At 32.5% G+C, this 20747-nt stretch overlaps 3 protein-coding genes and 1 long non-coding RNA gene across 5 annotated transcripts in view; 1 reads left to right on the top strand and 3 right to left on the bottom strand.

Annotated features, from left to right (window-relative positions):
• Positions 1–14: 14 nt before the first annotated feature.
• LOC124537165 lies at positions 15–1274 on the bottom strand. Its single transcript, XR_006966916.1, has 3 exons — positions 1137–1274; positions 617–739; positions 15–153 (listed from the first exon to the last, which is right to left on the bottom strand). It is a non-coding gene; the product is annotated as an uncharacterized LOC124537165 (long non-coding RNA).
• A 1155-nt stretch (positions 1275–2429) lies between these two features.
• On the bottom strand, positions 2430–4031 carry LOC124537518 (ribonuclease kappa-like). Its single transcript, XM_047114392.1, has 3 exons — positions 3840–4031; positions 3651–3770; positions 2430–3133 (listed from the first exon to the last, which is right to left on the bottom strand). The coding sequence occupies exons 1-3, from the start codon at positions 3912–3914 to the stop codon at positions 3032–3034; spliced, it is 297 nt and encodes a 98-aa protein (XP_046970348.1). The 5' UTR covers positions 3915–4031; the 3' UTR covers positions 2430–3031.
• Positions 4032–6463: 2432 nt separating this feature from the next.
• Positions 6464–14352, top strand: LOC124537463 (pleckstrin homology domain-containing family F member 2). Of its 2 annotated transcripts, XM_047114318.1 has the most exons (9): positions 6464–6581; positions 6762–6826; positions 7325–7526; positions 9242–9367; positions 9602–9708; positions 10045–10201; positions 11717–11820; positions 12362–12437; positions 13995–14352. In XM_047114318.1, the coding sequence occupies exons 1-8, from the start codon at positions 6503–6505 to the stop codon at positions 12419–12421; spliced, it is 900 nt and encodes a 299-aa protein (XP_046970274.1). In that variant the 5' UTR covers positions 6464–6502; the 3' UTR covers positions 12422–12437; positions 13995–14352. The 2 variants fall into 2 exon arrangements, with proteins under 2 accessions (XP_046970274.1, XP_046970273.1); XM_047114317.1 differs by lacking the exon at positions 12362–12437.
• Positions 14353–17254: 2902 nt separating this feature from the next.
• Positions 17255–20747, bottom strand: part of LOC124537188 (midasin) — a 29918-nt gene continuing 26425 nt past the window's right edge. Inside the window, exons 38-41 of the mRNA XM_047113921.1 lie at positions 20216–20421; positions 19249–19454; positions 18270–18623; positions 17255–17798 (exon numbers count right to left, since the gene is read on the bottom strand). Of these exons, the coding sequence (XP_046969877.1) occupies positions 17610–17798; positions 18270–18623; positions 19249–19454; positions 20216–20421 (955 nt within the window). The 3' untranslated portion in view covers positions 17255–17609. The remainder of the gene's footprint in view (positions 17799–18269; positions 18624–19248; positions 19455–20215; positions 20422–20747) is intronic.

The raw sequence follows: 20747 nt of genomic DNA, 5'->3' as shown, positions 1-20747 counted from the left end.
TTATAATCTCTTAGCTTTATTCCTACAGTACGTTTCATCGTCTTGATCGGTAGCGGCCAGTCTTTCCTTATTCTTCGCGTGCTTGATACACATGTAAGACAAACCCAATGTTATCACGTAAATAAAGGTTGCCACCCAACAATTAACAGCTATCTGTAAATTAAAGAAAAACTGCCTGTTTAATGCTCTAGATATACCTAATGATCAAAGGAGAAATATAATATTTTATACGAATGGATTAATATTAATCAAATCAAATCAAAATAAACTTTATTCAAGTAGGCTTTTACAATCACTTTTGAATCGTCACTTTACAATTAAGGGAAGCTACCACCGGTTCGGAAAGTAGATTCTACCGAGAAGAACCGGCAAGAAACTCAGTAGTTAATCTTTTTTAACATTTAAAAAAACACAAAGTCATGTTAGTTTAATACAATTATTTAAATTGAATGAACATACTCTGTAATAATCAATACTTTATAAATAAATTAAAAATAAAATATTATTCGTCTTGATTATGCACTTCATCAAAATGAATAATTTTATATGGTGTTCAAATTGCATTTTTATAATTTGACTACAGTAGCGTACTATAAAAAAGCTCAATATTTTTTACCAATTGATAGTTTTCTTTCGTCTGTTTCATGAAATCTTCGTAATCTTCATACCCATGATGATCAGGTTCCGCCTCTTCTATAAACGCAAGTACTTCCATTTTAAAGAATATCCCCATTACAAACTAAAAAACAAAGTTAGGACGTTTTAAATATCTTCTTAATTCAAAATTGAAAGTAGTGATATTAGATTCAAACCACACTAAACAGAAACATGGCAGAGCGGACCTAAGATGTAGGTACTATTGGGTTGGCTTCGGAGATAACTTATATACCCCTACACTTATATACCCATACTATAGATACCCCTGATGCGTCTTCATATTCTTAGATAACGAAGCGGGGTACAGTGATTTATTTTTACCTTTATTTGGGAATCTGTTAAGCCAGTACAAATATTTCAAGAAGCACCTGCCACTTAGTGTGATTTTACTTTTAATATATCACTTTAATTCAATTTTATTCTGATAGATTAATTAGGTTTTGTTAAAGATAAAATGTAATTGTACTTATTTTTATTACCAATTGCAGAATTGCCCATACACTCAAAAGCATACAACAGACACCACATCCTAAAAGAATACTCATTTTTATAATTTAAGCTTCTTGTGACATAACTTGCCCTGAGAACATTATTTTATTAAATCAATGATATTTAATCAATCGACTTATGACATTCAAATGTATTTTAAAAAATGACATTCAATCATTTTTTTATTGTCGATAACGAGTTTTAATAGGCATATAAAACTGGGACAATTGTTTTTTTTTTTTATTTCGCAATATGATAATATAATGTTGTTTGGAATATGTTCCAAAATCTTGTCCTTAAATGGAGAGGAGGCCTTAGCCCAGCTGTGGGAAATTTACAGGCTGTTTTTGTTGTCATAATGTTGTTTGTGTGTACAATTAATTATGCACACGGTAATAGAAAACATTTTGTTGAAACCAGCACGTAGTGGACAAGAATCTGCCACGTTTATTACCACCTGTGCACTACTTTGGAGTAAACTCGAAACCACCTCAATACACAATTTTACAACCACCTCAAAAGGGAGAAAAGGTCGTAACCCTGTAATAAACAGGGAAAAATTCGAACGGAAAGTTATATCGATTTTTCTTCACAAAAATAATTATCTGCTGAATCTTAACAGGGAACCAAATCTAATAGCTTATAACTGTTTCGATATATTATATTCCGATACCACTTAGGATTGTATCGATGTGTTAATAGTATAGGAAAATGGCTAGAGGTCAATGTACTGATATTGATTGGTACGTCATATATTTAACCGAATTTCTCATATTTTGTTCCTATTTAATTAACAATTTGTACTCGATAATTAGCTTCCTGTTTACCAAACTATTCATAACTTGACTGTGTCCTTATCTTGTTTTGCCACAAACTACGATAGCATTGTCTTAGATTTAAGTACCGTAATAAATTAAATTCCATAACTTTAATAGCAGAAGTGGCAAAATTTGAATGGGCTATATGATGGATGAAGTGGTCACCGCTGCCCATAGGCATTGGCGCCGTAAGAAAGTTTACTTTTTCACCCCCAATACAGCAATTACACCCTTGAAAACGGAACACAACATTGCTAAGTTCTGCTGCATGGCGGTACTGAATATGATAAAGAACCTATAACAATATGTTTGCACAAAGCCTTGCCACCAAAATAATATAACCTTCGTTTTAGCCGAAACCAAAAAATCTCACTCATTAAATATAAAAGTATAAAAAATTATTCAGTGTTTTCATGTGAAAATGATAAAAATAAATATTTGTATATATAGAAAAAAAAGACAATGTAACATTAATATTTAATTCAAGAAAAACTATAGAACCATTTTACATTTTTTTTATGTACCTACAATAATTACAGTTATTTTATGTACAATTTATAGCGATCATTCAACAACATAATACTTTCACAGGATGTGGGTCTATCCCATTGCCAAACTATTGAGATAGTATTTTCACAAGATTAATCTTTAGGCAATAAATTAAACAATATATAATAAATAATCAGCGAGGGTTGCCATATCAATTTACTTGACAAAGTTTTAAGTTCAGATTACCTTTTATTCAAATATATTTCGTGTATTCTTTATGACAAATGTTCTCATTACAATATTAGATTTAAATGATTAATTAAATTGCTCAGACCAATATGGTTCTGAAATAAATATTTATTTTGAAACAAGACCTATATTATACATATATTTGTTTAGAAAAATAATATACCTAAAAATTAATAAGCATTACATGGAATAAATTGAAATGAATTGAAAGTATTTTATACAATTGATAGAATCTTAGGAATAAATTCATGGGTATTTTATTTTTCTAATCAAATGAAATGGAATGGAGCTGTAAACACAGAGGTGCACTTATAAAGTACTTTGTATGTTTACATGCTAACTGAAGAACGATTGTTCATCCAGAATTGATGTCCGGATATTACGAGTGTGATTACATAGAGCAGAGCAGCGATCCAGCAGTTGTATGCATTCTGTAATAAAATAATTTTTGTATTTATTTAAGATTCTGAAAAATACAATTCAAGAAATTTATAAAAATTTAATACTTTCTTATACTTAAATTTAGTTCATTTTAATTGATTTTCAATTATATTTCTTAACATTACCATTATATGAGTCTTAATAGGTTTTTGTTTTATATGTCCATACTGTGATGGCTTTTTACACAAAATTTTTATTACTAATTCAAAATTTTGAAATTTACATCCAGAGATTGTTGTTTGTTTTTAAAATAATATGATATGTAATCATTTACATTATTATAAATTATACTTATTTTTACAGCAGGAAAATATTCCTTTTAAAAACTGAAATACTCCATAGTAATTGTCCAATACCTTGACATTTATGAGTCGAAGATCTGATTAACACCAATTTTAATATATGTTCAAAATCGATAATTTTTGTTAAACTTTCATTATATATAGATATATTTAAACCATTATGATATGATTGAATTGGCTAGCTATGATGTTGGAAGGTACTTGCCTGGGAATAACCATTTTTCACTTCAGCTACAAAATCTTCAATGCTGTGGTGATTTTCTCCAAGTGGTAAATCCTCTAAAAGAGCAACAGCTCCATTGAAGTAGAAAACGCCCATCAAAGTCTGAAATTTTAAAGTATTTATCAGAATCTTAGTAATTTTACCTGAAGTGTGAAGATCAGTTTTACTTACCAATTGAATGATGCCCCAGACACTCAAAACTAGCCCGCAGAGGGAAAGTTTTGGACCACAAAGTTTGCAAGACATTTTGCTCGTTTATTTTATAAAATTACGAACAATTGATATTATTTTATCGACCACTGCCTGTCAGCAAGTGTCAAAGCCACAAAAAAAATGGATACTCACATGATCGTTTATATCTATGGTGTAGAACTAGTGTTGTATATCGATAGACTATCGATACTATCGTTAAAACCTTAACTATCAAGAATCTTTCGATAGCATTGTCACGTGTAAATACTATCGATAATATGGATAATGTATTGCAAAAGTGATTACTTTTGACCTAAATCTGCCCTCCTAACTAAGATGACCGTAACTAACATTTTTATGAAAAATGAGTTAATAATTGATTTGGAATCAGCGTGTTGAGATCTACAATCTCTTCTTAGTGATGTTTTTGATTAAACTTACACAAACCGAGATAATGTTTATCATAAGCGCCGTAATTACATATTTTTATGTTTGTTGCTTAATTTAAAGACCGTAAGATCGCCTACGTTCGTTATGCTTAAAATATTTCAATAAGCTTGATCATTCGTTAAAAATGTATACCAAATATAAGCGCCGTAAGATGTCATACCGCTGATATCTAAACTACGTTCATTACTTGTGCAAGGCTAATACTAAACATAAAAACAGTAACAAACAATTTACCGTCCTTTTGCCTAGTAATGGTAAAAATTACTGGACTTATTTACTACTGAAAACTAGGATATTGGATCTTACCGTTTTCAAATGTACTGTGCGATATCCAATTTGATATCTTTTCTTTATAATATTACTACACATAACAACCGTAAAAGCGGTTATACGTCTGTTATATTTTGTATTGTATTAATATTATGGGTTTTAAGACGCGAGGGGATGAGTTACATATCTGCTTAGCGGTCGGTGCATCGCCAGATTTCGTGGGTTGTGTGTGCATTATTTGAATATGTGAGGCCCGAGAACACATAAGTAAATATTTGTTATCTAGTTTAGCTTAGTTCTATGGATATTCAGAAGATATTTTTATTGGATTATTTTGTTGTATTTTGGATGTAATTGCTTAATACGATTGTATTTTAGTTCTCATGAAAGGTAAATATAGCCAAATTTGATTTGTTTGTGATAGCGTAAGCACCTAGACGTCTGATAATAAGACTGTAAGTATTTTAAAGTAAGTACCTATTGTATAAAATCCTTTTTGTTTTGGTGTTATGCACATTATTAACATTCGTTTCAAATGTCTTGCTGTTATACAAATATTATATTTTTGTTACCGTTGGTTGTGGCGTTCCAAGACCGATATGACCAAATACTTTAACTAGTCGTTAATTAGCTTTAGCTTTAGCTTAATGTCATCTTAATCCTTACACAAAAGACACAGGAAAAATAAAAAAAATGAAGTGTAGTTAATATTTCCACATTATGCTAATCTGATTTTAAAAACAATGTGGAAAATAACACAACATATTCACTTACATAATAAAGGGGTTCTTATTTATTTTACTTACAAAATTTAGGAAAAAATTATACGAAAAACATTTAGGCAAAAGGAAAGACACTAGAATTAGAAAACACAGAATAAAAATCGTAATACTAAAAGTTAAAAGACAAATACAGATATAAAGGGCCAAATGATAGAGACTAGGAAAGAAGACGCCAAAACTATGGGACTAAAACCACCTTAAGAACTAAAATTTATGTTTTTTATTTACTCTTGAATATTTTTTTCTACTACTGATTGGTAATTAAGAGTAAAGTTACCGCTTATATGACTAGTAAGTTCTTAAAAATGTTTATTTGTTAAACACCGTAACAGCAATTCTTAGACATAAGAACCGTAACCCCGTCACATACGGCACATAAGCTTAGGAATTGAACATTATACAATTTACATTATCTACACATAAAAATTATTTGCTAATTAAAAAATAAACAAATGATTATATCTCATTATAATTAATACCACTTCAAAGGGGAGGGTCATTACTATCCAATGAAATAAAAAAATATTGTTTTTTTCTTAAACTATAGCAGTGACAAATTTTCGGTAAAAAACTTTAAGCGCCATTATCTCGAAATCATGTTTTGTGCAGTTACGGTTGTCTCAATTAGGACGGTAGAAAACTATCTAACAGTTTAAAACTGTTAGATAGTTTTCTACTATCGATACTATCATGTTATTAATGTTGGGACAGTAAAGAGTATTGGAATTAATTGATTTACAATTTATTAATTTCATTTATGAAAGAATCATCAGTGTATATGTAAACTCTTCTTATAGAAGAGTAACATTTATATAATAACGTTTGACCGTTAATGTACAAAGATCAAGAAACACCTCGATTCAAGAAACATTAGCGAAAATTTTGACTTTGACATTATCCTTTACTCAAAATTTACTCAAAGACTATCGATAGTATTTGAATGAACGAATGTATCAATAGTATTGCTTACAAATACTATTGCCAATTTTCAAATAATTTATCATTTACAATGAAATATAAACATAATTTTTGTAGCATAAACTATTTGTGTATTTTAACTTAAGATTTTGAAGATGTTATGAATTTTATTTATTCTGAACGAATACTACATGAAGGTGGCAACATTGTCATCAAACATGAATGACACATTTTTCTCATCTTTATCGTGTCTCTGTACTGTGTAAACTGAATAAAAATTCTATAATGGTGGACCGCTTAGGTAGGCTATTAGTTTTATATTTGACAAATAATAAGGTTATACGTTGTTTTCAACATATCAAGTTATTTGTTATTCGTTAAGTGGATAATCGGTATCATTGTTTGTTGGCTTACTACTTTCCTTTGACGTCAAACTTAGATGCTGCACCACAATTGTACAAGATTGTTTTTCCTTTTTCAGTAAATAGTGAAGCCAATGCTAGAAGAATCGCTATGGTGGAAAACTGCTTCGGCAGTTCGGGACAGGTGAGTTTTTATATTTATATACATAACTATTAAAAGTACTTAAAAGAAAGTTTAAAACTTTACTATATTATATTCCCTTTTATCAACCGACAAACAGAGCAGATAATTTTTCAGTAAGTATGATTGGTGGGTTCGGTCAATGTTATCATTTTTATCAGCTTGATATATTTTTCGTATGAAATAGATTCGTATTTATTTTATGATTATACTTAGTACACAAATTTAACTGATTTGTTTAGATAATATAACTTATAATATAGCCATTCTTATACTTTCACCTGTTAATATAAAACTGCTAAAAATGCTTTATTCCAAATAATTAACCATGAAATTTAAACAACATAGTTGGTTAGATTTTCAACAAGTTTAAAAACCTTTATTTTTAAGCTTTATTTACCTTTAAGGATATGCTGTATAGGCGCAAATATATTTCTTTATTCATTTGATTATGTTTATTATGATTTAAAAATAATCATTAATGTATGTGTATTTTCACAGCCATTAGCAGAACAAGGCCGGGTACTTGTAGGTGAAGGTGTTCTAACAAAAATGTGCCGGAAAAAGCCTAAAGCTCGTCAGTTTTTCCTATTCAATGACATACTTGTATATGGCAACATAGTTATAAACAAAAAGAAGTATAACAAACAACATGTCATACCTCTGGAGGAAGTCAAATTGGAATCACTAAAAGATGAAGGACGTAAGTACTGTATTTAAATAGTGTCTTAATGTTTTTCTAACATTGTAATACAATCAAATGCAATCTTTGGTATTTGTTGGGTAACTCGCTGACAGGTGTATTTAATTATAATTAATATATAATTTAATTTTCATTTCATTAAAAGATATAATGGGAGACAATTATAACAGGATATTTATTCCACAAAAACAATTATGATCTAGGACAATATAGATTGTGTATAATAACATAGTCAACAAACAAAATGTAGACAAGATACTAAGTATATTCTGTAAAGCTCTTGATGCAAATGGGTGAAACATAAATTAAAATCATGCTCAGTCAAGTAGTAACATAATTTAACATGGTGAAAGTTAGTTAATTATATTCAAATGATTATATTGGCAATATATTATTATATCTCATGTTATTCTCAGGGTAGATAGCAATTACTTTTATAAGCAGGTGATTTTCACAATAAAAATTTATTTTTACAGTTTGTTCTTGACCTACCCTAATATGATAGATCTTTCCCATGGTTTTTTTAAATATTAGTTTTTTTATTAGGGATATAGGATTAGGGAATATTTGTTAAACTAAATCATTACCATAGTTATTTGTGTTAATAAGCTTTATGTAATTAATTTTCCTTATTATTAATAATTTTTGTATAAATAAACATAGATATATACATTAAAATGAATGATGAATTTTATGCTAAATTAAAAAATTAAATGGGATAAAAACTCTCCATTCAAAAATATATCATCCATTGAGATACATTATTGCATCTATATAATATTTATAATATTTTTATGTGGAATAATTGATGAGTGATGCCCCATCCAGACGGATATACAAAGCTTAATACCAGTTAATTTGAATACAATGATATAAATAGCATTAGGAACTTCTCAATTTCTCTTTCCATTTCTTTCTCCAATTGCCTCATATATGTTTATCTGTTTTAATACCAAAGTATTCACTAAAAGTGAAAAGACAACAAAAACCTAATCATGACTCATTGTTGTGATGAATCACATAATATCGTTATCACTTTTTCTATATTAATGGCATTGATATTTATGTGGTCGAGTCAGTGAGTCAACTTTGAACTTATAAATATTTATATTAAATTTGCATACCATTTGTGTAGAGGTTGACTGACACAGCTTATCTCAAGGGTAAATATATATACTAAATTCAAATAAATGCTATATGTAAGAGGCAGTCAAAGCAGTTAAATTTTTTTCCTTTTTGATTGATATGGACAAGCTTTAGTGTTCTCATTATAATAGAGTTTTAAGCACTGTATGAATGCTTAATTTTTTAGTTAGTGAAATGATTTTACCTTTATGTATATGATAAATTATTTATATTAATAAAAATAATGAAATTTGTAAATTTATAATGACTAAATATAACAATTTAAGTGACTGTTCGATTTACATTTAATTTAAAGGGGGTACAGTCATATGGGTTAAATAAGGAACTCTTATTGAGAGATGCACTTTGTAACATTGGTCTGAGCTTATATTAATAATATGCTTCTGCAAAGTTGTCATACATTTTACAAAAAATATTTATTTATTTATATTGCTAAACTTTATATATAATAATTGCAGGACGGTGTCCTAATACAATATTAAAGCATGTTAAACAAAAATATTATATAATTATAAAATGTTTTTGATATAATAACAATGATTGAATCTAAAATTACATATTTATTTTAGAATATCGTAATGGTTGGTTGATCCGAACTGCATCGAAATCTTTTGCTGTGTACGCTGCTACGGCAACAGAAAAGGAAGAATGGATGGCCCATATAGAGAAATGTATAGAAGATTTGCTACGAAAGAGTAAGTGGTCATATATGTATATTTTTATGTTTTTACGATAAGACATCTTGTGACAAGATAGACTAATGTAGGCTACTTTATTACCTACCTCATATGCGAATTAAGCCGCGAGCGGAAATTAGTGTGCTACATGTAGCCTAAAGAAAAGTTAACTAAGAATGTGAAGTTAACTAACTTATTATCATGTACATTATAAATTGGAAAAATGAATAAATTATTCTGAATGGTTTTTAGGTGGGAAACAACCGCCATCGGAACATGCAGCAGTGTGGGTTCCGGACAATGAAGCCGCCATTTGCATGCACTGCAAGAAGACACAGTTCACTGTTCTTAACAGAAGGGTAAGTATTCGTTTTCTCGCTCTTTCTCACTCTTTGTTCTATAATTTTAGTTTTAAGGATGCAAATTATACTCTGTGCTTACAGTAAGTTTTAGATCGCTGTTTTAGCGATAAGGCCGCCTATTGTACATTTTTCTTTTCTTTGTTTTTGTAAAATTGTTCCTATTATTTTTGTCTATATTGGTGTGCAATAAAGAGTATATAAATGAAAATAAATAAATAAGTTTAGATTGAAATCGATATCAGGAGGGTCGAAAATCAATTATGATACTTGCTCTTTATAACATAAGAGAGCGCGTTACGCTACAAAATATATTCATAAAGTAATATTTTCTAGCATCACTGTCGCAAATGCGGCTCGGTCGTGTGCGGGCCGTGCTCGTCCAAGCGCTACGTGCTGCGCGGCCAGAGCGAGAAGCCGCTCCGCGTGTGCCTGCAGTGCTACGACGAGCTCACGCGCGACCGCGCGCGCCCCGCCCAGCCGCCCGCGCCCCGTGAGTCACGCACACATGCACGCACGCACACACTGACACGCTGACACACGCACGCAATACTCGTGCGTTGAATATGCACGCACACAGTGACACACGCACTCAATACTCGTGCGTTGGATATGTACGCACACACTGACACACGCACTCTATACTTGTGCGTTGGATATGCACGCACACACTGACACACGCACTCTATACTCGTGTGTTGGATATGCACGCACACACTGACACACGCACTCTATACTCGTGCGTTGAATATGCACGCACACACTGACACACGCACTCAATACTCGTGCGTTGAATATGCACGCACACACTGACACACGCACACAATACTCGTGCGTTGGATATGTGTGCACACACGGACACACGCAATCAATACTCGTGCGTTGGATATGTGCGCACACACGGACACACGCAATCAATACTCGTGCGTTGGATGTGTACGCACACATTGACCCACGCACACAATACTCGTGCGTTGGATATGCACGCACACACTGACACACGCACTCTATACTCGTGCGTTGAATATGCACGCACACACACACTGACACACGCACTCAATACTCGTGCGTTGGATATGCACGCACACACTGACACACGCACACAATACTCGTGCGTTGGATATGCACGCACACACTGACACACGCACTCTATACTCGTGCGTTGAATATGCACGCACACACACACTGACACACGCACTCAATACTCGTGCGTTGGATATGCACGCACACACTGACACACGCACTCAATACTCGTGCGTTGGACATGCACGCACATACTGACACACGCACTCTATACTCGTGCGTTGGATATGCACGCACACAACACTCATGCGTTGCATACGCACCAATACATTGATCCACGCACACAAAAATCGCGCGTCGGATACGCACGCACACAATACTCGCGAGTTTAATATGCACGCACACATTACGCACTTGTATAGTACACTTGTACGCACACATCCAATATCGGACACATCGAATACCCGTTCACACATATGTATGTATACTTGCAACACTATTCCAATTACTTAAATACAATTTCTCAAAATCTATAATTCGTATTATCTATCAATGTGTTTTTTAGAAGTATTAAACTTAACAATATACATTATTTCTGCTTTATACTAAACATTCCACTGTAAAATAGTAACTTTTAACAAAATAGTAACTTACGTGAGCGATAAACATACCAATATTGTATTACAGAAAAGTAATTAAATACTTGTCGTTTATAAAGAAGACTGAAATTATATTGTCCTAGTTTTTGTACAGACTTGATCATTTTGAAAAGAATACTGGCAACTTAATAATTAATACGCCAATTTATTTTTTAAAGCAACGCAACTTCTCTAATAATCATCTTAGAATTTCAAATTATTTTATCTCACCAGAAAGCGACATTTTAAAAGCGATTTTAGAACCCTGGTCATATAAAGAGTTTAGTCTACTTTGCTAATAGTTATTATACGATTTCTCCTTTCTTAACCCTATATCCGCATTCCAGTGAAAGCTGAGATCACGGGCGCTGGCTCCGGCGGCGACTCATCGGGAGACGACGACAGTGACGACGACGACGACCGAGTCCAACCCGACCAGAAACATGACGAGGTAATATACCCACAGCATCACACACACACACACGCACACGCACACACACACACACACACGCACACACACACACACGCACACGCACACGCACACACGCGCACACACACACACACACACACGTACGCACGCAGGGAGCCTAAATTGTTAATTTGTCTTTATTCCTGTATTTCAAATAGGATATATGTTTTTTAACACCCATCAACATTGTAATAACTATTAGTGTACACATAGAGATACAATATTTGGTACTGCTGCCTCCTATAAAGGATGCGTTAACTTAATTCAATTATAATTTAGTATGATATATAATATTATATTTAAAAACACTGGCATGAATGTAAATTTTCTTTCTGAGGTAAATACTTTTTTATTGCAACGCAGAACTGTATTATCTAACATAAGTAAAGTAAATCATAATGGTGTGATATAAAAAGTATTACCACTTTAAATGATAATGTATCACATAAGTGTAATGCTAGTAGCTATATGTATACATATTAAAGTTTTATCACTCCCCCATTTAAATTATGCTTATTTTTAGGGTTTTACAAGTTATAACGGTGTGAAAAACGGATTCGGAAATAAAGTCACGACAGTATAGTACATGTTGATATTGTGTAAGTCGAGCGATATGCTAGATTGGTCACGCTTTTTGATTTTTCGTTTGTATGGTTTTGTTCATGGTGTGTATTATTCCACGCGTTCGTGTTGTGTGGGAACAAATTCACCTCTCATTATCGATATGTTATTACTTTTGATGTTATGTTGTTTGCTATTTGGTCGTTTTCATTTAATTAATTATTAAACTAAATTAAAATGATATTCTTTCAGGAATTTCATAATAAATCAGATCATTGTTTTAATTATTATGTTATGCGTTATTTTCAACCGCCTTCAAAAAGGAGGAAGTTATCAATTCGTCTGTATTTTATAATATAAACTTAAAGAAAAGTGTAAGTTGTTATAGTACAACACAACTTAGATCGGCATCAGCAAATTCAATAAAACCGATGACTACCGATTGATACAACCAATAGAAATAGCTCCCTATCGCGCAATTTGATACTATTCGTCGCTATAAATTAGCCTCAGTTCAACCCGAGAAAGCAAGTGCATGTAAATCGACGTGTTAAATTGACGAATATATATCACAAGTTATTACGATTGTGTAAAGGTCTCATTCACATACGAAATAAATATGTATAATTTAGGATAGTGTACTTAATTCGGATGTGATCGGTTTTACGAATTTTGCCGATGCTACATCTAAGTTGTATCGTACTATACTCATTTGTAAGTTGATTTGAATTTTTTACTAATGGTTTGAAGTGTTTTTTTTTTCATAACTTTTTATTGATTGCATAAACATTTATCTCTTCCATGCATATTCCCATTTCAATAGTTGTCCGTATAAATCATTTTATTCAATTCAGTCAAATAACATTTTTATTCTCCATAGTACTGAAAAAAAAATCCCTCTGGTTTGGCAATTTGAATAGTTGCTTTATTGTTTTGAGTTTTTATTCCCACAAGTATACGTGTTATGTGTTTTTCCACTCACTGCCTAATGTATCCCATTTTTAAATGCCTTCATATTAGTTGTTACTGAACGCAGACGTTCCAAAAAATGGACTTCGGGTCCACACTAAAAGTGTCTGAAATAATGTGTAAACAGAAACAATCAATGCACTTATCACCAGTTTAAAGTCGTCTGATATAAGTAAAGGGCTGGGAAACTCGATACTGTGTTTTAGTGCCAACAGAATAAAATGAGAATAGGCGATATATATTTATCAAGCCTGGAATATGACAAATCATGTTAATTGAAAAACTAGCTCGACTAAGCTGCAGACATATAAAATTGTCGTCATACAGTCTAGTATACTATATTAAATTATAAAAAAGCTAATTATAGTAGTTTGTATAAATGTTGACAGATTAAAAAATAAATAAACATCAATCCCTCAGTCGAAACTACATAGGCTTGTTACATGCAAAATTAGGCTGTATAGTGATGATCAAGAACATAAACTATTATCTATAAGTTTGTCTATGGTCATATTCATACACCCACGCGTTTATAACCCAGTACACTTTTTTGTATATAATCTGTGAGACCCGATGTCCGTTTGTTGGGAGGCCGGTACTATAATAAAAACATTTTTTTTTTACAGCCAAAGTTCTACAGTGACGGTGAAAAGACTGAAGAAACCAATAACCATTCGTCCAAGGATACCAAGTAAAGCAATAAGCAACAATGTCCCAGTACAGGATATGTAATTTACATAAATTATTATAATTTTACACTTTAGTAATAATATTTGCCGTTGGGTACGTCACTACGTAAACACAACCCCAAAAGCTTCGTTCTAATATACACGAAATTAATTAAATTAAAAGAAATAAAAGATAATATAAAATATAATCATATCAGCCACAGATTATGTTACAGTCTGTCAGTATACAGGAGAAAAAAATGGTTTTTTATTAAGGATAATGATTTATTGAATAGATCATATTATGATATAATTATGTAGTATTATTTGGTAAATAATATGAAAAAGACAGAGAATATAATGAAAATTATTTATCTTATATCGGATCGGTATGTAGAAGTGTTGTGTGGTAAGTTTTTTTAAAGTAAATTTATGTGGTTATTTTTAATAAACTACGTATAAATAATAACATCGTAGTGTCTAATAGTCAGAGTCGGATTTAAAGGTGTGGAAGCCCCGGGGCCACAAAGCAGTGAGGGCCCTAGACAAACAGAAGCGTGAACACCCTAATAATTATATTATTGTGAATTAATTAGTTTTTTTTTTATTTCAATCAGTAAGCTATGAATTGCTTCGTATTTGTATCGGTAACTTTTAAAATATTAAATAGTAACATTATTATAATTTGACTATATCTCAGTATTTGTTAACTTGCTGAAAACTGTGGCCCCCTCTCATGTGGAGGCCCCCTCTCATGTGGAGGCCCCAGGGCAGTTGCCCCGGTTGCCCTCCCCTAAATCCGGCCCTGCTAATAGTGTATGTGATATCATCACCGAAAGGAACACCGAGATGGCCTTCTACTTTAAAGTTAGATAGATTTTTCTATGTATTTTATAAATCCAGTGAGTTCAACCGATATAATATATTTTTATATAAAAAAAAAAAACCATTTCAATAACATTTTTTTCTAGATGTAAATATAAAATGCTAAACAGCTTTAAAACGCTCAAATATACTCTCAACGGGCATCGTTTTTTTTTTTTTTTAATTTAATTCATATTATTTATTTACATTATGTTTACACTTGTGAGTTTCGTCCATAAAATTATATATTAAAGCAAATTTATGTTATAATCAACACATTTGTTATAAATACTTCATTTCGTGTCATTTAGAAATGACAATTTACAACTAGCGCGCACTGGTAACTTTTGTCACGGTGACTATTTCGTCACACTTGTCAAGTCCGTGAATATGTACAGATGCAGACACAAATGTCACGTCGTAATGTGCGCGCACCTCCTTACATATTCATGGACTCGACAAGAGTGACGAAACAGTCACCGTGACAAAAGTTACCAATGCGCGCTAGTTCATAGACAATGACATACAGTAGGTTTTTATCGTAATCTCATAATCATACCGAGGTCATATGGTAAATAAAATTGTTGGATTTCAGTCAATTTTAAATAAGGGTAAATTATTATTACAATTTAAATTATAATTAATTATTACAAATTCAAATCGTATGAATGTCATATGAAACTCGTAGATTTTTCTATTCACTAACCACTGAAATATTGATATTCCAGTGATAGTTTACTGTGATGATGATGTTCAATATTCATAATACGATAATAGACTACAGACACTTTACAAGCATTTATTTAACTCCTTTTAAGAGTGTGTGGTTCAAACTTTTCAACTGAAATTTGAACCAGTCCTACTAATCGATTGAGCTAAAATATTGCGTATGTTTCTTGGTGTACTATACTAATATTTATATAATATCTTTGGATTGATTTGAAACTAATGTTTTTGATGAATTTTGATGTACAATAAATGGGTTTGGCTATCTAATCTATCGATAATAACGAAAAAACACAAGTGTAAACATTACCTATCATGGTTCTAACACATTAATATTGCTGAGATTAGACAAACACATACGATTGGATTCACAGCGATACAGATATCTGTTCTAACAACCTTGATCGCGTAATCAGGCACTTTGTCATTTCTATACATTTTGGTGTTTCAAACGAATGCGTCAATCGATGTGTAAATTGTCTAGGTCCGGTAGTTAGGCTAAGTCATTTATGTCAATACATATTTAATACTTTACATGAGTTAGCCTATTATATTATAAACTTTTTAATATAGTTCATATTTTGCTATTACGATTGTTGAATTTTATTATATGGTTTACATAATGTATGTAGTTTAAATTACATTCATTTATAAATCGTTTTATATGTAATATTTTGTATGTATATTAGGAGAAATAGTAAGTAAGAGGTGCATTGATTATATTATGTATATTGTTTCGTATGAAACCGTTACATTTTTTAATTTAAGGTATTTTTTTCATATTAGATATAGTTTGTTTGAAAATAATTGTTCGCAAAAATTCTAAAATAAGGTCACGGTTTAATTATTTATAATCATAACATAGGCCTAAAATGTTAACACGTCGAGAGCGTACTGTTACTGTTATTTTTCGAAAAACTAAGCGAAATATAACATTATTGTTTAATATTCGGTTGACAAATATACAATAATATTTTTTATCTTTGATTTTTATTTAATACCTAACAACTCACACTGCAGACCATTCCAGGTCTTTTAAATGTTTGCGAAATTATAATTGGATTAATGAACTTAAATTATTGCAACAACGATTTTTTAATTAATCCATTCTGTAGTGTACTTTAATTTATGTTTATACAGTACAGATAAAATGGCGATTTTAAATACTAAATTTTTATTTTTGGTGGTATATACCACCACCGATCAAATTAACACCAATAATGCACACCTGTATCTCACAATAAAATCTAATTCTGGTTTATTCATTAAGACGTCATCGTTATTAACAGTATTATATATTATTATAATAAAAACATTGCATTAAAAATGAATTGGTGCTCCAAATTGTTTGTGTCAATTGTGTCAATTGTTTGTGATTATTAAATCATGACGAGCTATGGCTCGTCATGATTTAATAATCTTTTTTAAAATATATATAGTCACAGTATTTCCTGTTAATTACTGAAAATTTTAATCTAGCCAACAAAGAAGTTGCAGGGTTCAGATACCCTGATTGGCTTCAACAAAAGAAAGTTACGGGTATGTAAAACTTGGCGCGTTCACTACCGTGCCCCCAAATAAGGAAAGAGCTTCAGAATCGATTTTCAATAAAAAAGCAACACAAAGACATATTTTTCAACTTGACTTTTATTGTTATAAAAAAAGTAATACATATAGATTTAGGTATAATACTTTTTTTTACTTTGACATAGCGAATGATTGACAATTGTACTTATACTAAAAACAACAAATATGTTTTTTCTTAATAAAAATAAATTCTTTTATTTTTGGACATAAACTTTATATATCTTCCCTTTTCTTAACTAATCGTAAAAAAGAGTGACGAAACAGAAATTTCAATTATGCATACAAATTGCTTTTATTCATTAAATTTTAGTTTATTATCTTAGGTCTAATGTATGTAATTATGAATTTCTGTTTGATCAAACTAGCATACTAATTTACATATATTCTAAGCGTCTATTAGCTCGCAGTGTTCGCAGCGAGTTCAAACCATTGTCTCAAAGCGTCTCCCAAAACCGTGGGTAAAGCACTCATGTCCCGCAGTATGAGGTAAAACGGGAACGGGAATGTGTCCAAATACGATACGAATCCCGAAAATGTGTTGGTGGCTGGATCCAGGAGTGGCCGCCTGATGTCCATTATCGAGTCCTGAGAATATTAAGCAGACAAGTGAAACTTGAGTCGAGATGGCCCAGTGGTTAGAACGCGTGCATCTTAACCGATGATTGCGGGTTCAAACCCAGGCAAGCACCGCTGATTCATGTGCTTAATTTGACTTTATAATTAATCTCGTGCTCAGCGGTGAAGGAAAACATCGTGAGGGGACCTGCATGTGACAAATTTCATAAAAATTCTGCCACATGTGTATTCCACCAACCCGCATTGGAACAGCGTGGTGGAATATGTTCCGAATATTCTCCTTAAAAGGGAGAGGAGGCCTTTAGCCCAGCAGTGGGAAATTACAGGCTGTTGTTGTTGTTGTTTGTTGAAGTGAAACTTAGACCCGGAAACATTTTAATATTTGTATCACAAGTAAATGATTAAAATATATTATAAGATATTAATATGTGTTATTTTTTTATTTCAATTAATAATTTAAACAAATCATCGAATGGTTACCTTATTATCAGGATTGTCGATAATCACGTAGACCAAAAATATCCCCTGCTGTCTCGCCCGTCTAACAGCTTGTATGACTCTCGTTTCTCCTTCAGAAAATATTCCTCTGCCGTCGCTGACTATGACCAATAATTTCGCGTTGAAAGCGTCACTCCTAACAGTTTGCTGGTCAAACATTACCGTACAGAAATCTAGTAATTGAGCTATTTTGGTCTTTGTCTGTTCAAAGCGTAATTTTTCCAAAATCTTCGCGCCGGAATGTTCTGAGAATTGTTCCGTGAACGGATGCAGTAAGTTCGGTTTTTCGCCGAAACTTAACACCGCTAGGTCGCCCGACTCGAGGAGATTCAATGCCTGATTAAAAAATAAATAAAATTAATATCACATGATTTATGTAACAATTTATGGTACACAGTAGTAGTGCATCGTGTAAGTCACAAGATTAACAGATATAATAGGCCATTTGACAATGCGAAAAATAAATTGTGAATTATTGTAATCAATGTATATTATGAGTTTAAAAATGGTTATTTACTAACGAAATTTGAAAATATTTAATTTGATCAAAAATCCATAAATAAAAATCCAATTTTCAAACGTTTGTCACGTGACATAAAACGCTCCTGATTGGCCGGGCTTATGATGAAGTCACTTTCTTGTAAAATTTGCTTTTCTACTATATGTATCATAGATTAAAATACAGCAAAGTGACGTCACCGACCCCACTGCAGCGCCATATTGTCCAAGTAGCGTTTTTGCGCGCAATTTATATATGGAATTTTTAATATGATATTGTTCGGTAAATATGTACTAGAAATAAATAACACAACTTTTACAGTGTTCCTTAACTTCTACTAAATAATATAAAATGGATTTTAAAAACCACTCAAATAGCCTGTTATAATAACGGCATGTTGTACAGAGTTCAATTATCATAAGAATAGAATTTATATTTAACATTGTTATATTGAATGTTTACCTGAGAAACTAAGGCCAAGCTTTCGAAGGCCAGTTCCTTGCTCCTGTTGTCTGACATCGAGCTGGAGTCGTCGATAGCGATGGCGATCTTGTACTCTCGCTTGGCGGGTTTGGTGCGACGCAACCAGATGCGGTCCTTGCGGAAGTGCGACGCGATGTACGGGATCACGCGTCGCATGTTGATCGCACGACCGGTTCGGAAATCGCCTGGAATATCATTTTGAATGTTGAATAAAACATGATTTATTTAATGGGACCGTGGCATATATGTAAGTGCATGTAAAAGTACTAACTGCTTTATTATAAGTTTGTATATAATTTAGTATACAATATAATATAAAAAAAATATATTTACATAACCCACTCAAAAAGAATGAATAAAATACAATTTTATTTGGAATAATTTACTTTAGCTATTATATATATATATATATATATATATATATATATATATATATATATAGAAAATTTGAGATTTTTGTAATTCTTAGCTTGTTTCATCTTATAACTTTGAATTAAAGTGTGAATGTGTTAAGGAAGAGCGACTTCTTCTGGCACGGGAGCTCACGGCACTCAAAAGAGGAAGTCAACCTTTGAGATTTTATTGTACTGTCTTGTTTATTGATGAAATAAACATTTATTTTTTATTTTATTTAATAAGATTCTGAAGTTTTTGTCTCAATTATATTCGACACACACGCACGCACGTACCTACACGAACACACCCACACGCATATGAATACCCAGTGACGTCACGTACCTCAGATGTATTGGTCTCAATAATATTCGATACACACACACACACACGCACGCGACTACACGAACACAAAAACACGCATATGAATACCCAGTGACGTCACGTACCTCAGATGTATTGGTCTCAATAATATTCGATACACACACACACACACGCACGCACCTACACGAACACACGAACACGCATATGAATACCCAGTGACGTCACGTACCGGCTCTGCGGGAGCGGCCGGTGGGCTCGAGCACGAGACGCAGGCGCTCGCACAGCGCGCGCGCGGCGGGCGCGGCTTCGCGCCACACGCCGCGCCACGCGCCCGACGCGCCCGCGCCGCCCTGCGCGCCGCACTCCAACCACTGACGGACGCTCATGTACTCTTCCACCGTCATGTCATCCACAAATTGGGGAGTTTCTTCCAATCTAGAATATCAACATTTCTTTTTTAAGTATAGTATGACACAAATTCGACACACGAGTCGAGATGGCCCAGTGGTTAGAACGCGTGCATCTTAACCGATGATTGCGGGTTCAAACCCAGGCAAGCACCGCTGATTCATGTGCTTAATTTGTCTTTATAATTCATCTCGTGCTCAGCGGTGAAGGAAAACATCGTGAGGAAACCTGCATGTGACAAATTTCATAGAAATTCTGTCACATGTATATTCCACCAACCCGCATTGGAACAGCGTGGTGGAATATGTTCCACACCTTCTCCCCAAAGAGAGGAGGCCTTTAGCCCAGCAGTG

This window comes from Vanessa cardui, chromosome 18 (genome assembly GCF_905220365.1).
Source record: "Vanessa cardui chromosome 18, ilVanCard2.1, whole genome shotgun sequence".
NCBI lineage: Eukaryota > Metazoa > Arthropoda > Insecta > Lepidoptera > Nymphalidae > Vanessa > Vanessa cardui.
Note: the sequence above shows the minus strand (reverse complement) of the source record. Positions and strands in the feature narration are given on the sequence as shown.

What these genes read in the sequence shown, in the direction of transcription:
- LOC124537518 (XM_047114392.1), bottom strand. Translation starts at nt 3,914, where the DNA reads ATGTCTTGCAAACTTTGTGGTCCAAAACTTTCCCTCTGCGGGCTAGTT. An exon ending in TCTGGGGCATCATTCAATTG is followed by an intron (nt 3,771 to 3,839) that starts GTAAGTAAAACT and finishes TTAAAATTTCAG; the next exon opens with ACTTTGATGGGCGTTTTCTA. An exon ending in TGAAAAATGGTTATTCCCAG is followed by an intron (nt 3,134 to 3,650) that starts GCAAGTACCTTC and finishes ATTTTATTACAG; the next exon opens with AATGCATACAACTGCTGGAT.
- LOC124537463 (XM_047114317.1), top strand. Translation starts at nt 6,503, where the DNA reads ATGACACATTTTTCTCATCTTTATCGTGTCTCTGTACTGTGTAAACTG. An exon ending in TCACTGTTCTTAACAGAAGG is followed by an intron (nt 9,709 to 10,044) that starts GTAAGTATTCGT and finishes AATATTTTCTAG; the next exon opens with CATCACTGTCGCAAATGCGG. An exon ending in CCGACCAGAAACATGACGAG is followed by an intron (nt 11,821 to 13,994) that starts GTAATATACCCA and finishes TTTTTTTTACAG; the next exon opens with CCAAAGTTCTACAGTGACGG.